At 39.9% G+C, this 17,717-nt stretch overlaps 1 protein-coding gene across 1 annotated transcript; it reads right to left on the bottom strand.

Annotated features, from left to right (window-relative positions):
* Positions 1 to 1,632: 1,632 nt before the first annotated feature.
* LOC149822354 (RING-H2 finger protein ATL1-like) lies at positions 1,633 to 3,256 on the bottom strand. Its single transcript, XM_089980849.1, has one exon. It carries the CDS (start codon positions 2,943 to 2,945, stop codon positions 1,848 to 1,850), a length of 1,098 nt encoding a protein of 365 aa, XP_089836975.1. The 5' UTR covers positions 2,946 to 3,256; the 3' UTR covers positions 1,633 to 1,847.
* Positions 3,257 to 17,717: the final 14,461 nt, after the last annotated feature.

Genomic DNA, 17,717 nt, shown 5'->3' with positions numbered 1-17,717 from the left:
TTCCTGCTCAACCCCATATGCACCTACAGTAATGGCTCGCAAATCCATGCTTTCCTCCTTTTTAATTACATGGCTTAGTTCTTAAACGCAGCAATTAATCCCCCACCTTGTTAATATGGTAGGCTTCCTAGGCAATGCGATCACTCCTGTCCTCTGAATCTTTTACCAACCCTTGTGGGTTGGGTGAATTCAGCCCCATCTCTTTTTGTACCCTTCCTTCCCTCCAAGGAGCGACCATCCTTGATGCGTCTTTTACCATCCCTAGTGGGTTGGGTGAATTCAGCCCCACCTAGATGGGAGGGTTGACCCACAGATACATGAATGAATCTCTCTCTCTCTCATTGTTACACATCAAATATTAAAATATTTTTTATCCAATTCAAAATTAGTGAATTTGAAACCCAAAAATTCAAATCCTACGACCTTCACCTTGAACATGAAGTCTGAGGTAATCAATACCTCCATATTCTCATTTTAAGCGTTGATTTATGAAACTCTAGCCCCACCATAATCCCTTAAATTTGAGAACCCAAGCATTCAAATGCACCCTAAACGAGACAAGCTAAAGATGGCTTTGAATTAACTGAAAATGGTAAACCAAATTTTTTTATTAAAAAAAACGAAAAAAAACACTGAGATGCCTTCACATGGCAACAAGCAGCTTGCTCTTTATTTTAAACTGAAACTAATGCATATCCAGGAGCAAGTTTTCCTTTAAAGAATTTGATATCAGATATTAGCTGATTCATTTGCTAGTAAAACTTGAGTTCAGAGATATTATTTCTGAATCAAGATAAAGATTTGGAACCTCAAGGATATGCAATGCAGTAATGGTGTGTTGGAATGAAAAGGAACCATCTTTGGGAGCTTTGGGGGACGTTCGGTTGGATCATTCAGAATCGGGGGGGGGGGGGGGGGGAGGACCTGAGAAAGCAATTCTTATAGCCTGAAATCTCATGTTCAATCGAACATGAGCAGGCAATCCGTATTCTAATTTGAAATCACGGCACCTGGGATTTAGAATCATTAAATCATTCAGATTCCAAATCCCGTCGAGTTGAGGCGCCCGAACGTACCCTTGGCTTCCACAGAAAGCCACCTCATAGGCTGCTGTTTTTTCTCCATGTAAAACAATATTCCTGAGGAATTTCTGCAGTATATAGAACTTTTTTGAATAATTTGTTGAAAAGAGAAGATTGAAGCAACCTTTATGTGATTTTCATTGAATATTTCCAAGAGACTTCTGCTTTCCCATCACTACGATAGTTCGGTGGAAAAGAGACAAATTCTCTCCTCCTTTCACGCTGTAAAAAGGCTAGATAAGCCTGACCCCTTCCATCAACATCACAATAATTGAAAGGAAAAAGCTAGCGTGTGTTTGGGAAATCCTCATTATGGGACTGCCCCATTTTTTCAATTCGTTCTTTCTCCTAACAAGTTCCAGAGAGAGAGAGAGAGAGAGAAATGCACTAAAGAGCTTTGCTAGGAACATCCAAGTGAAAAAACTGTCCGTCTATATTCCAAAAGGTTTTCATCACATCACCAACCACTACCAACTTAAATTCACATAAAGAATGCGAGTGGAGAGAGCACCATCTTTTGTTTTGCTTGAAACCAAAACTATGGATTAAAGGTGAAACCAAATCAAGATTACCATTTAAAAGCAAAGACTAAAATTCAGAAAACCATAATTGGTTGTATCTATATGAACATATTTCACTTTACAGTTACACTCACCGAGTCCTATCTATTTCACAAGCTAGTTTCGGCAGAGAGAGAGGGGGGGAGGGGAGCAAGAAAAAGGGGATGCCTAGACGGATTAAAAAGCCAAAAAAAAAAGATTGATTTCAAGAAATTCCGGGCTCCACCCTGACCGGAAGAATGGCGTTTCGGGAAATTCCTCTCCCATGGCTGAACGAAAAGAAGGTTCTCCTAGCTCTGCTGCTGCATCCTTCACCTTCGGTGCCCACCTCATGAAGATGAGGGTTCTGTGCCAAAATCTCTGCCACACTAATGTAAAGCTGTCTGTCAGCACAAGAATCCATAGAGAAAGATCTCCTGATTGGTTCTATCGAAAACTGATCATCTCTCTCCCTCACATCGATGCACTCATCCCCAACACTGGAAAGATGGTGCTGGTGGTGATGCAGCTTCTTCCTCTGTGCTTGTGACTTCCTGCTCATGAATTTAACTTCAAAGAAACCTGAATCCGCCACCTTCTTAGGACTAGTGGTACTGCCCACTTGAACCACTGTAGATTGCCCTCCTTGCTCTGATTGAACACCCATCTCCATGGCTTGAGATGGACTATCATTCTCCCTTGAAAGACTATTTTCACTGTTTGAGTGAGGAATTTGTTGGGTTTCTGGAAATGGGGTTTCTATCCCAATCATGTAGTGATGAGAGAGAACTATGTTTGAGACGCTTGCTCTGCAAAGAGGGCAGTTTGAGTGAGTCTGGAGCCATGTATCGATGCAATCCATGTGAAACGCATGAGTGCATTTTGGTAGGATCCTCAATTTCTCCCCTTCCTCAAACTGGTTCAGGCAGACAGCACAGTCGTTTGAGTCTTCACAGAGGAAGCAATCCTTTCTCTTGAAGTGGAAAATGGGAATGGATTGGATGACATACTCCTCTAGTCCCCTGTTTTCTGGAGCATAGATCGTTGGTTGGTGGCGGTGGTGCTGGTCTTGTGGATCAGAGAGGTTTCTGAAACTTCTGAAGGCTCTCAACCTGTGGCTGAAATGATTCCAATTTAAGCAGCATTTGATGACAAAGATGTAGTAGCTCACCAGTAAAAATGCTGTGGCCAGGATCCCTATGATTGAGATTGCCAAGATGGAGAAGTTTGTAGTGCTTGATGGCCCAGGTGGGTAGGGTGCATACACCTCTTGTTGTCGCAGAGATGGGGGCGTTTGGTTTACTTGAAGACGTGAAAATGCCATAAGGAAGATGTGGACTTGCACTAATATCTCAATATTGGATCAAGAGGTTGGTTGGCAGAAACGGGAAACAGAGAAGAGAAAAGATGGCAATGCTATAACGAAAGACTTGAAAGAGATTGAATGGCAATGAGAAACCTCAGAGGGTGATTAAAAAACCATTAAAATCAGACACTTTGAACAAATAAAAAACGAATCACAAGGATGGTAGATAGAGATGAGAAAATAGAGAGAGAAAGAAGCCCATATTGGCGAAGTGAAGGCATAGTCGGGGTGGAATCAATGAGACAGCAAGGGAGGCATCTAGAGAAGCAAGTTAAGGAACGAAAGAAGAGAGAGAGAGAGAGAGAGAGAGAGAGAGAGAGAGAGAGAGAGAGAGAGAGCAGAAGAGTTGATGAGAACAAGCATTCAATACGTTGAAAAGGAGACTCAAAGAGAAGAAAAAGAAAGCATGAAAGGGCCCTCAGCCAGACATGGGATTTAAAAGTGGGGATAGGCCCAGAAAAGAGGTTGAAATTAAAGCAAGCAAGGGTCTGTAATGGAGTGAAGTCAAAGGAGACGTGGAAATGGAAACGCTACCAGTGTGAGAAGGTTTTTAAAACAAAATGGGACGCAACAAGACTGACAGACTTGTCTGTTAGGCTACCCACAGACCTTGTGGGCCCCCAAAGGGGGGCATTATTCATATCACACCTCTGCCCTTTCCTAGAAACGAACCTGCCTTTTGTACCCCATTTTCAGAATTTTCTTGTTTATTATGGATGATTCTAAAAAGAATAGGTTTATTCAACTCTAAACGCATCTAAATTCATATCAGATTGAGGAAACTTTCTGAAATCCTGTACCCCTTAAAACCCACCACACCACATAAGCAAAAATTGCAAAATTTTCAAATTCAGGGCACTTGCTTGCTATTTTTCATGATATCATGAATCAGAAGAACCAATGTAGCCTAATCCTATGCTAATATTACCTTACCACAACCTTCTGTCTGAGAGGAGTCGGAGGACAGTGATGTAAATTGAAAGAGGTGCAATCGTAGACCAAGACTACATACAATGTTGTCTCTAGGGCACGTTCGGTTGGATCATTCTGAGTTACTTTCTCATTTGAATGAGAAAGTGAATCCAATATGTATAAGCAGCCTAACATAAAAAGTTAAGCTGTGAGATGGTGAATCTCATTTGCCTTGGCAAATGAGACTTTCTAATTTGCCTGAGATTCAAAATCACTTGAGACCCCATGTGATTCTGAATCTCAAGCAAATTAGAAAGCGATTCTGAATCATGTTTTTTGAAAGGAGCAGCAGAACGTACCTAGTCAAAAGGTGTGTGGTTGAGTCAAGAGACTTGATTTATGCTCAACATACAGTAACAAGTTCAGACCAAAAAGTGATTTCTTATAAAATTTTCTTACACACATGGGACCACCACCTCACTCCCACTCCCATCCTGTAATTTTAGCAGTAGGTTTTTATACTGAAAGGTTTGCAAGAAAACAACCAACCTACCAACTTCTACAGTACTACGTGAATTGTGACTGTTCATGTACAACAAAAGAACACTGCCAACTTTTTAACCGCAAAAAGATGACTCCCAATGAGGTCCCGAGTTTCTTGAAGAAAAAGAGTACCTAAAATCAGGTTATTTTCATAGAAGTCATGGCTACTTATGGTATTTTTGCAGCAGACACGATATTTTGTATTGTCACAATCATATCACCCTTTACAGTGGACCAAATTTAGACAATCTCCAGCGTGAACGCCATCAATGGCAAGAAGAAAGGGCAGCAGCAGCAGCAGTGCACTTGAAGCTAGATATAAGGAGATTGATTTTTTTCATATATTCCACTGAGAAATAATGCAAAAAGTAAAAAAGTAGGCATTTGGAGACAAATCTGCTATTTTTCTGTTTCTTTTGACTGTACTTAGCACTGTGTTTTTATGTTTAAAGAAATTATGTCATGGCAGTTGCTTTATTATTTGTGGCTAGGCACCTTAAAGGTCATTCACATGCATACTGACCACTTTTTCTCATGATCTGAAATTTTACCTTAACTTGTTCCCCAAGTTGGCCTTTGAATTTTACCCAAGTTAGGTTTGTTACACTGGACACTCATAGTCTGTTTTGAGAATAGACCTAAGTAGAGCCAGCAGGCTCTCTGGCTCTATGCCCTACAACTTTAATTATTATAGAACTATCTTTTTGGTGGGACCCCTAGTTCATTCAGTTTTGAATTTGTGGTCACTTCCATAAGCTTTCATGCATACTTACATACACTTAGAGCCCACAGTGGCTTTGCTTCCTGTCAGATCAGTGGACTTGGTTTTGAATTGTGGCAACGCTCAAAAGTTCTGTGCACAGATCAGTCTCTTTATTAACAATCCGCAAAAAAAAAAAAAAAAGTTGAAAAATGAAGATCACTTATGCTGATGCCCACATTGGCTCTTGGTTTCTATCATACCAATTCTCTTGGTTTTGAATTGCGGCAGTGCACAAAAGAATCTCTTTCATAACGATGTTGTCAAACTCGATTTCTGAACCAAATTGCTTTTCAAAACATTTAAAAAAATCGGCCTGAATTGAAAAATGATTGAATCGTTTTAACAGGATTATTTATTTAGACAAAATTGATTTTTTTTTAATTTGAAGATCCTAAAAATAAAGAATTTCAAATTTATCTAGAATGCAAAAATAAATAAATGATGACTTAGATGTCCTTTATAAAATATGCATTTAAAATAATTAAGACAATAACAAACAAATGTAATAACCAATGTTGTTAGTACCCGTATCTGCCCTCTTTTGTTTGGCCAATGATTCAGGTGAATCCGCCCGATACCGATACTCAAGTGAATCATCCAAAAAATAATTAAAAAATATTACTTGTCAATCAGAATGTGATACATGTTAAAACTATTAAAATAATATTAAAAATAAATTTAAGTATTTTTTATAATTATTAAAAAATAGCCGATTCAGTGGTGAAGCGTATCAATTTTCTGCCCGATATGATATGTATTGGCCAATACACACCGACACTAACAACATTGGTAATAACTACTACAAAACAAATTTTTTATGATACGGAACTAGGGATGGCAGTGCACTTTTCCCCGCCCCGAAAGCGGGGCCCCGCCCCGTTTGGACCGGGGATGAAGGGTATGAAACGGGGATGGAGGCGGGGACGAAGGTTAAAATCCATCCCCGTTCGGGGGTGGAGGCGGGGATGGACGTGCACTTTTCCCCGCCCCTCCCCGCCCCGACCACTTTTCCCCGCAATATCCCCGCCCCGCCCCGCCTCATCCCCGTTTGAACCGGGGATGGAGGACATGAAACGGGGATGAAGGCGGGGGTGGAGGATAAAATCTTGAGGTGGGGCGGGGGTGGAGACCTTGTCCCCCGCCCTGCCCCGCCCCACTGCCATCCCTATAAGGAACCCTCGCCAAAGCAAGGAAAACCCTGGGTGGGACCCCACGACCACCTTGCCTTAGGTGGTCCTCCTTTAAAAGCTATGGACTCACCCTTGAGTCAGCAGGGTTTGATATGGTGCCTTCATCTCAGCACCCTCGTAACCGCCCTGCTGGCCATGCAGGCCACCCCGACAGTGGTATAACTACTACAAAATATTAAAAAAGAAAAATTGAAAACCGATTTCCAGGCCGATTCAATTCAATTTTAATAACATTGGTGAAGAAGGTTTTCTTATGTACTACTAGTTGAGAGCTTGCTGCCGCTGGGTTGCTTTTTGGAGCATTCTTAGCTTGACTGTCTCACTCGTATAGCATCAATATGTCCACCACATTAAGGGAATGATTGTTGCTAAGAAAGCATAAAGCAATTTATTTTATTTTTTTTTTAAAAAAGACTTAACACATACAACTTCTAAAAACAAAAAACTGTTAACACATACAACTTCCTAAGTCTTCTATGTTATACTAAGGGAAAAAATGTCAATCAAATTTATCAACTGCAAAAGAAACACAGATAGGTTTGTTCTGATGTGTACCTTTTCATAAGATAAACCAGAGAATTTATATATGCTCTTTCCTTTATACAAACTCCAAATTGGAATATGGTGCGTTCTTTGCATAAGTCAGTAGCAACAAGAGTAATAACCCAAACAACTTCCTACTACTACTATTATTGTTATTATTATTATTATTATTATTATTATTATTATATGTTCCAATTTTGGGGGTTCCAAGAACAAAAAGTAGGTGTCTGCCAGATGTTCCAGCATCTAATTACCTGCTTCATTTGTCATATATGCTTGCACGTGGGGTATACCTTAAGCACAGGGGCCTCTTTCAACTTGTGAAGGGAGAATGGTCGATCCTTCATGATTAAGCATATACATAAGAGTGAGAGAGAGAGAGAGACTCTTTCAACTTGTGAAGGGAGAATGGTCCACCTTGATTAAGCATGAGAGAGAGAGAGAGAGGCGTTGATCATGTAGCTTTAGCTAGACAAATCTTATGGGGGTCAATGGTCTATTAATGTTGGGGATGTAGCACTTTGTCATGGCTCAAATTCAAAACAATGATAGACTACAAGACTTGGCTTCATTCTGATGTGAAAGGAAAAGTAAACAATTTTCATGTGAGGACCCACACCAATGGTCAAAGATGGAAAACATACCCCATCATATAAAATTCCTATAAAATTCCTGGAGTTGTCCATTGACTTTGTTAGATATGACTAGGGCTGGTAAACGAACCGGGTAGCTTGTGACTCAGCTCGGTTCAGCTTGTTAAGAACTCGTTTGTGATCGGTTCGTATAATTGGCGAGCCGAGTCACAAGCAACTCATTTAGTTTAAATGAGTCGAGCACGATAACAAGATGTTCAGCTCGGCTCAGCTCGACAGTGCTCGTATAGATAATATATATTTATAGATAATATATATATATATATATATATATATATTGTGTAATATATAAAAGAAAGAGTATATAAAATATATATAAAAAAGAAGGATGAATGAAAAATATACGCATAAATATATAAAAATGCACATACTATGCATAAATAACATGAAATGTTTTTACATGAGCCAGCTCGTGTTGGGCTCATCTCATTCAGGAACGAGCCGAGCTCGATCTCAGCTCAGCTAAAGACGAACAAGCCGTGCCACAAGCTCAATCCACTAGTAAACGAGCCAAGACCGAACATGCCTGTTCGGTTCGTTGGGCTCGTTTACCAGCCCTAGATATGGCCAAGAAGAGTGCGCTGCCACATACAGGAGACCAGCAATCAACTACAAAAATGAATCATTGTAAAGATTCAAGAAACCTTGACAAATGATGTTGGTATTTTAAGAAAATTTCATTCTCACCTATTAATTTACAATCTTAATTAATCATGATTGGCCCATAAGGGCTCCAGTCATCTGACAGGTGCGACTCATGAATGGCACCAAATTGACAGGGAAGTCATCAGATCGAAACCCACATACAATTATTTTGCTTTTAGGTCAAGGCTAGGTCTACTTGGTAAGCAAGAGAGACATTAGATTTTATGGTAATGAACTCAGTGAATCAGGTGGTTTTCCTCACTTGTACAAAAAAAGTAAGCATGACTGGGGTCAAATGCGGTGCTTGGATGGTTAGGCTACACTATCCCAACGATAGGCAAATCTCATGGGATTTTCGTCCAACTTACCTATGAAAAACAAATAAAAACATTTGTTTGCAATGTCGTGTGATTCTTGTATTTTCTAAAGATTCTATGAATGTAAATCACAATCACAACACTTTCTCTCTCAAGGTCAGTGAAACATGAGAAAAGTAAAAGTGGAGATTGTGATTGTCAGCCAGTACCGATTTTTTTTTTTTGAATTTTGTGAAAGTTGGTCACAAAATTGTTCTAAAAATTAATTTAAATTTCCTCCTTGGTAGAGAAGAGACCGGCGAACATAAGGAGGTGATTTTTCTCATTAGGGTGATTTCACAAAGCCAAAACTTACTATCCGTGTGCATAAGAATTTATCATTCTAGTGTGAGTGTAATGGAGGTGCCCTTGGGGTTGAAATTTTGCAAAATTCCACTAACCCTCCACTAGGGATGCACAACCAACCGAGCTGGCTAGGGCTAGGCTCATTTCATCAATGAGTTGAGCTTCAACTAAGCTTTAAGTCTCGGTTGAGCAAATGAGCCGAGCTTGATAAGGCTCGACTCATGTTTATATTTTATATAATATAAAATATAAAATATATATTAATTATAAAAATATCACTTGCCCCTTCTCGAGCCTCATCCCTCTCTCTCGAAAGCCCTCTCTCTCTCTCTCTCTCTCTCTCTCTCTCTCTCTCTCTCTCTCTCTCTCTCGTCCTCCCCACCAGTGTGTCCTATTTGACAAATGCTCCTCACCCCTCCAACGCAGAGCCTTCTCACCTGCAACAGAGGAGATGGGAAGAAAAAGGAAGGAAGAGAGCGAGGCAGCATCTGATAGCCATGGGCTGCTCTCTCTCTCTTCCTTTTCATTAAAGAGGACCCCCCAATGTGAGGTGCTCGCTTGGTCATCCCTGTCATCGCAAGACCAACGCTGATCCTTTCATTCTATGTAGGAGTTCACCTCCGTACTCAACTTCCTTCATGTAAGCAAGAAAAAAGAGAGTTTTCTTCTTCCTCTCTCGCTCTTGTTTTTCCCCTCTCTCTTTTTCTCGTTCTTTCCAATTGAGGGGAGAGACAGGGAAGACTCTCTCTCATTTTGGCCATAGAAGTGTTGCATTCTCTCAAGATCGGCGAGGGCGGCTTTCTTCACTCTTAAGCTTGACTTCCATAAAGTCAACGACTTGGTTTATTGGCCGTTCCTTTTTAACATGTTGGCGAATTTGGGCTTTGGCAGGCGTTTCTCTAGCTGGGTTCATGAGCTGGTTACCAATGCACAGTCACAAATTCAGATCAATGAGGTAAGAGGCAAGCAATTCAAACTTGGTCGTGGTCTTCGGCAAGGTTGTCCCCTGTCTCCTTTACTCTTTAACATCGTCTCTAAGGGCCTTGTGGTTTTGGTCAAGAGAGCAGTGGAGTGTGGTCTAATTGAGCCACTCGGTATACCGGAGTTCCCATGTCATATCCTGACCTACGCCGATGATATGATTATCTTTGGAAGGGCTTCAATCCAACAAATATTAAGATTCAAGCTTGTCCTACTTTTTTTATGTTGATGTCAGGTTTATCTATGAACTACGATAAGTGTTGTCTGTCCTTGGTTAATGCCCCTCCGTTGATGCTGGCCATGGGCCAGCAGATATTCGGATGCACGGTAACAGAAAACTCCTTTTCTTATCTGGCTCTACCGCTTCAGATCAGCAGGGTCACAACGGTAGCCTAGAGCATGACTCTGCAAAGGGTTCAAAATAAAATTTTGGCCTGACAAGCTTCCTACCTTTCCATCGCGGGTCGACTGACTCTCATCAAGTACATCCTAAATGCTATGCCAAAATTTGTTATGTTAATGTTCCTGATGCCTGTGGGGGTCAGTAAGAAACTATCTCGGGTTTTGGCAAACTTCCTATGGTCTGGATGTGGTTCCAACAATAAGCGCCACCTAATAGAGTGGGATACCCTAAGGCTTCCTCTTTATAGGGGGGTTTAGGAATCAAGGACCCTAGATTGAGGAGTATGATTCTCATCGTGAAGCAGAGCTGGCTTGCGCACCAACATGGGTCCCCGTGTGCCAGCATTCTTCTTGCTAAATATGGGAGTGTGGAATAGTTGGTTGGGGCCACTCGCGTGAGTCTTCAAGCAATGTCAAAGCTTCGTCGATCATGGATCCAAGCTTGGTCTGCGGTTCTTTTTAATAATGGCCTTGTTGACTCGCAGTCCCAATTCTTAGGATGCGCTTTTGCTCCGAACGGCTCTTTCCGCGCTAAAGGATGCTACATCTCTCTCCTTCCTTCGAGGGTGGACGGGTTCCCGACAAGCCTTATGTAGGGCAAGGGACCGACTCATCGATCTCGTTTCCTGGCATGGCTCATCCTACATGATCGGGTGCAGACTGACAGCTTCCTCAAATCTATCGAATTTCATCTTTCAAGTAAATGTGTGTTGTGCGAAGCGACCGAAGAATCTGCATTTCACCTATTTTGGGAGTGCACTGTAGTTCAAAATATCTTTAAGGTCATCTGGAATAAGCATGTGGTCAGCGTACGCTAGGAATCGTTCACCAACGACTTGTTGTGGGGTCCTTAACCAATACATCAGTGCAACAAATGGCAGATTATTTGGCAAACTTGGCTTCTCTCATCCTGGTGGGTCGTTTGGATGACCTGCAACAATGCCATTTTTTGGCATATTCTGGCGGTTTTCAATAAAATAGTGAACTTATCTTCGCAGTTGTGTACGTCATTCTGCGCATCAGCCTTCCTAAGCTTCAACACAATCAGCCTCCATCGCCACCTCCTGAACCAGGGTGATGATCGTTGATTAACTGTATTTGTATCTTGCTTTCTTTTCTAGGGTTCTTGGCTTGTCTTGAGCCTTCTTTTTGTACTTTCTGGCAGGTTCAATGTTGGTTGAACCTGTTTTTCGCAATGTTGATGGTTATAGTTTGGATCATTCCTGTTCTTTTTGATTGAGGGGAGAGAGGTGAAGACTCTGTCTCTTTCTCTGCTTGCTGAGCCCGGACCGAGCCCAAGTCCATTGTGTAGCAGCAGTATGGAACTCTGAGCCAGGCTCGGCTCAGGACTAAGTTCACTCGAATGTAGGTCACTCATTCAACTTGGATCAAATCCATTTTTTAACATGGAATCTGAGTCCTGGATGTCTTGGATCAGCCTTTCATCACTTTACAAATAAGAAAGAATTGTGCTAAAATTCTTCTTTGAGAATGATTTTGTCTCTTACTAGCGGGGCTCCGCATGGTTGTTAGAAGCAGTCAGTGCATGTCTCCTTGTTGTGAGACGTTGCAGGTTCAAAACCCAGTGGTACGTTGAATAGTAACTGATGGTGGTCTGCCTAACCCCAGTTTGCCTTAAAAACAAAGGATTTTGTCTCTTGCCAAACTATAGCCAAACGAGAGGATTTCTCTCAATTTTTTTCCTATCCATTTCCATAATTTCCTGTAGGTAAATTTATGTCAATTCTTCTCAAATACCACCTACAAAATAGAGCCTTAATTAAGATAACCCTAAATTTTGTGTCTTCCTACCAAATTCATGAATAAAAAGTGAGCAACGTTATGCTGAAGATTTAGCAGGTACAATGGTGATCATTATTTGACCAAAAGTTGACTGCTTGTGAATTTCATGAGGGTGTTCTGAGACAGAAAAACAGGAACAAAGGTCAGTTTGGTTGTTTCATGTTGTTTAACTCAAGATTAAACTCTTCTTGAAATTTGCAAAAAGATAAGTATAAGTGTCTAGATGCAATCTTCCAACTCACATTTATTTTTAATTATACATTTGATATAACCAGAGTTGTTAGTCAGGAAAGTGGAAGAGGGAAGCGATTCGAAAAGTGAAAGCAAGAAGCAAGACACTTTAAAATTTTAGGGAGCAGAAAGCGGGAAGTGACTTAGAAGCAAAATCATCTCGGAAGCTAGAAGAGAAGCGAACCAAAAGCGACCTAGGAAGCGACCAAGGATTCGAAGAGTAAATAAAGAGGAAAACGAGTAGGAATCGAAAGAGAAGTGAATATATATATTTTAATTTATCAAAATATAAGATTTATATTATCATTGACAAAATAAAACATTACTAGATAACATTAAAGTTAATCTATTAATCTCAAAACTAAATCATGTATGCAAGGCAACATCTAACAAATGAAATGTTGTAATCATTTAATAAATAATACATCAAAAAAATATAATTCATATTTATGTTGTAGTCATTTAACAAATGCATCATGTTACATGCATTTAATAAATAATACATCAAGAAAAAATCATAATTTATATTTCAATTGCAACTTGTAACAATTTAACAAATGCATCATGTTGCAAACAATTAATAAATAATACATAGAAAAAATCATAATTGATATTCATGTTGCAACCATTTAACAAATGCATCCGAATGCAGGCATTTAACAAATAATACATCAAGAAATCTTATAAAATTGATTAAGAAACATACTTTTTTCAAGAAATGAGTCAGATGATATTATTTGAGATTGTGATTTCTATAAGAGAAAAATCAATAAACTAAAAAATTACACGGAGATATGCTTAAATTTTTAAATGCACACAATGTATTTAAGAAATAAAAAACATAATTTAATTTCACAATAGTGGAGGACACTTGAAAATCTAGGCAAGTAGAAACCCACCCACTATAGGTCACAAGCAACAAAAAAGATCTTGCAATGCTCATCATGTACCAAAAGAATATACATATTATAGTTGCAAACAATGCCATAAAGATTAAAACAGAAATACATGATATACAATGAGGGAAAAAATTTGTTAACTTGATAGACTGAATCAATAAATGGTGCAAAATTGCAAATATATTTATCAACAAAAATGAGTTACCATAAATACATAAATAATATGCAAAAAAAACTGAAAAATGGTTATTTTAAGTTAACCTATGATGTAACAAAGCACATGAAAAACCAAAACATAAAACAATATTAACTATAACAATCAGGGAGCAATTTTGTCGTACATATAATCAACAACAATGCGTGAGTCAAACAGTCAAACAGAGTGAGAGACAAAGAGAGAAAGAGTGAGATATAGAGAAAGGGTGAGAGAAAGAGACAAAGAAAGAGGGAGAAACAAAGACATAGACAGAGGGAGAGAGGGAGAGATGGAGAGAGAGAAAGGGAGAGTCAAAGAGAAAAAGAGATAGCGAGAGAGAGAGGGAGAGTCAAAGAGAGAAAGAGATAGCGAGAGAGAGGGCCTGTAGCTGAAAACATCCATGATCACCAGAGCTAGAGGTCACTAAAAGTTGCCAAAATTTGTCAGAGTCAAGGTTCACCCGATGGTCACCAAAGGTCGAAACTCAAGAACGAGAGAGATAGAACACTATAAGGAAAATGGTCATTAGCGACAAAAGTTTGCGACGGATTTTTTCCGTCACAACTTTGCGGCAGATTAACGAGAGAAACAAATCCGTCGCCAAAATCCGTAATATTTACGAAAATAGCGACGGAAAAACTTCTGTCACCAAATTCATCGCTAATTAGCGACGACAGGTTTTTGTCACAATACCCGTGACATTTAGCGATGGATTTGGCGACGAAGGTTTTTCCGTCGGTACGTAGCGACGATGTTAGCAACAAAACTATTCTGTCGCTAACTGGTCATGTAAATTTGCGACGGAAGTAGGTCGTCGCCAAATCCGTCGCTGACACTATAAAAAAATGCTAATTAGTGACAGAAAAATTCCCTCGCTAATTCTGTCGCTACTTTTCGATTTAAACCGTCCCACCTAAGGCACAAAATTTTCCCTCTCCCCCCCGTTCAAAATTTAAACTGATGTGAGATTTAAACTGTTCCCAAACGAGCGTTCTTGTGAGCAATTTCCCTGCCTCCGTCCTGATCTTCCCCTTCGGCCCCATCGGAGCCCAGGCGTCGAGGAGGTCAAGCAACCACTGGCAAGTCCGCAAGAGGAAGCTACTGGTGTTCAATCTGATCCAGTTTTTCTGATCGTAGATCATCTCGTTCCACCCGTTCATCACCAAATTGGAGTCCTTGTAGCGATCCTAGGGGAGCTTGAAGACCATGTCAGTAAACATGGCGTCGTTGTTCATGCACCAGAGGAATTTGACCTCCAGGTGCGAGAGGAGGAGCTTCTGAATCAGCGGGAGCTTCGCCTAGAAGTCGGCCATCTCGGCGTCGAGGAGGGCCATGTTGTAGAAGATTTTGATGTCATTGAGGCAGCAATAATCGATTTTGTTCTTGATCGATTTCAGAAGGTAATGGTCGCCCATCGGGTTTTCACATGCCTTTGGCGATGAGCCGGTGACGAGGAGAACCCGGGGCTTGCCGGGGGAGACAAAATTGGGGAAATGCGGGTGGCGAGCGATCCATTCCGACCTCTGTGAGTCCCAATCAGAGATCTTGGGGCCGAGGGAGTACGGCTTGCTGGGATCCGGTGGTGGGTCATCTTCCTCCTCTGCCGCCGCCGACGAATCGGTCCAAGTTCGGCCTATTGCTGCCAGAATACCGCCCGGCAGGGAGCAAATTTTTTTTTTTTAAATTTAGCAACAGATTAATGACAGATATTGTCCATCGCTAATTTAAAATAGCGAAGGACTCGCGACGAATATTATCCATCGTTAATTTAAAATAGTGACAGACTCACAACGGATCATTTTCGTCTCTAATTCATCACAAATTAGCGATGAAAGTAGCGACAGTTAAGTTTTTTCGCTACTTAGCGACAAAAAAATCACAATGGAAGCTATATGTCTCTAATTTGACGCTAATTCGTCGCTAAGCTGTTTAGCAACGGATTAGTGACGGATTGAGGTCGTCGCTAATCCACAGGTTTCTTGTAGTGGAAGAGAGAGAGATTGGTGAAAGTTAAAAAGGGTTTCATCTTTCACTTTTATAAAGGAAAATGACCATTATAGCCTTAAAAAATAGGTTTTTTTAATTTTTTGGTAAAAACTAAATTTTTAAAGGGAAAAACAATCATTATTGAGAAGTGAGCTTCCCATTTAGGGGAACCCCACTCCCCATTAATGAGAAAGTGCACTTCTCCTAAATGGAAAACATGCTTCCCATGTTTAAGTAAATGCCTTGGGGAATTGTTTTAGTTGATCATCAAAATTCAATGTTTTATAAATATCTGCTATTCTTTATTATCTAATTTTGTGTTGGGAGGTCATTTTTTGATAACAAATTACCATTTGACTGTAATTGTTTATTCGATTATGCAGGCATTAAGACCACCTAGATTAGTGTTGGCATAGCTCGTGTGAATGTATGGTATTGCTTACTAAGCTGATATAATAACATCCCTACAATTTCTTTCAAGCTTTCTAAATAGGAAGTATATCTTTTCAAGAAATCTTGGTCATGAAAATTACCCTATAAATTATCAATTGCTATTTTTTTTGTTGGGGATCCTGTAGTTGTGCATAACACAATCAGACGAAAAGCGTACCTGAGGCAGCCATTGAGGAACCAAAAGATGGCTGGTGGTTGGCGCTGGTGGATGGAACTGGGTGAGCTTTGCTCCTCAGCCGGATTGCAACCCTCCAATGAGCGCAGGCTCCATCAACAATCGATGAGCAGGATCCCCCTTCCCTCCTTAGTAGAAAAAGCTCAGAAAAGGTATATTTCCTTAACCCTTCTCTGTGATTTTCTCTGTATTTTTTGCTTATGCAGGGTCGCTCATGGATACCCTTTTATAGCTGTAGTAGGGAAACAATTACTTAATTGTTTCCTCTCTGAATTTCCTTATGTTTATTGGAAGGGACACTATAAGGGAAAAGTTACCATATTGTGGGTAACTGCCATGATATGTGGCTTATCCCAACATTCTCCCACTTGTTTCGACGATAAACTAGTAAACTTTATGGGAATTGCTTGATGAATAAATTGGCCTTTAAAAATCTATTCTACAGATCCTTAGTTAAATCTCTAATCCTTATGAGATTAACAATAACTATAATGAGAATCAATAAATTGTATGTGATCACTTCATTCATGTGCATATGTCAAAAAGAGTTTAACAAGCCCATCCTCGATACATGTTCGAAATATAATCCTGGTGCTAGCCCTTTAGTAAGAGGATCAACAATCATCTCTTTAGTACCAATATTAACAATATGTACTAGATGATTCTGTGTCCTTTCTTTAACAACAAAATACTTTAGCTCCATATGCTTACATGACATAGTACTTTTGTTGTTTGAAAAGGACACTGCAACTTCATTATCACAGTAAACCTTCAGTGGCTTCTCGATGAAATCGACCACCTTTAACTGTGATATGAAGTTCTTCAACCATATGGCCTACGAAGTAGTCTCGTACAATGCTATGAATTTTGCCTTCATGGTGTGAGCAGCAGTGGTTGTCTGCTTCCCACTCCTCCAAGAGATCGTACCCCCAGCAAGTAAGAAGACATACCTGTGAACACCCCAAAATTTTCAAAATCTTATAAATATTCTCATTTTGCCCTTGGCCCCATTTTCTGAATAATTGAGTCGATTTTTGAACTAAAATTCCTGTTTATTCCTCGGATTTACTAGAATCCAAATCCATTTTATATATCAGACTCAATTTCAGATCCAGATCCAGTTCAAAATCCAAATCTGAGCCCCGTTGTCCAATTTTCAAATTAAAATTACAAAAATACCAAAAATAGTTTTTGAATGGCTCAGATTGATCCATCTGGTATCCATTTGGATCCACTATCTCATATTTTTTGATTCGAGACCCAAAAACTCGAATATCTCTTCAAATTTCGAATCCAAACCCGTTGTTTGAGAAAATTTTAAAAGTTTTTTCAGAAAACTCCTCCTTTTGTAAATATTTCTCAAAAAAAAATAATAATATATAGTTTTTAATACCTCTCATTTTGCCTAGATTTTAGAATTTTATTTCAAAAACATCAAATATATATATATATATAAAATTCAGCAAAAATGCGATTTTTTTTTTTAAAAGTCTTTTCGTAGTGAGGACCATCTTTTGAGAAATCTTTTAGAAAGGACCCCCTTTCAAAAAATTTGAAAAAGTCCCAACGGCCCCCTCCCTCACGCCTCTCTTTGTCTCGTTCTCTCTCTCCCTCTCAGACCCTCCCTCTGGAAGCTTCCCCATCGCACCCCTCCATCGCCCATCGCCAACCCCCATGTGCATCCCTCTTCATC

The sequence above is a fragment of the Nuphar pumila genome, chromosome 11 (genome assembly GCF_984573655.1).
Source record: "Nuphar pumila chromosome 11, dmNupPumi1.hap1.1, whole genome shotgun sequence".
Lineage (NCBI taxonomy): Eukaryota > Viridiplantae > Streptophyta > Magnoliopsida > Nymphaeales > Nymphaeaceae > Nuphar > Nuphar pumila.
The sequence above is the reverse complement of the archived record's forward strand: the minus strand, read 5'-3'. Positions and strand labels throughout refer to the sequence as shown.

What these genes read in the sequence shown, in the direction of transcription:
- LOC149822354 (XM_089980849.1), bottom strand. Translation starts at nt 2,945, where the DNA reads ATGGCATTTTCACGTCTTCAAGTAAACCAAACGCCCCCATCTCTGCGA.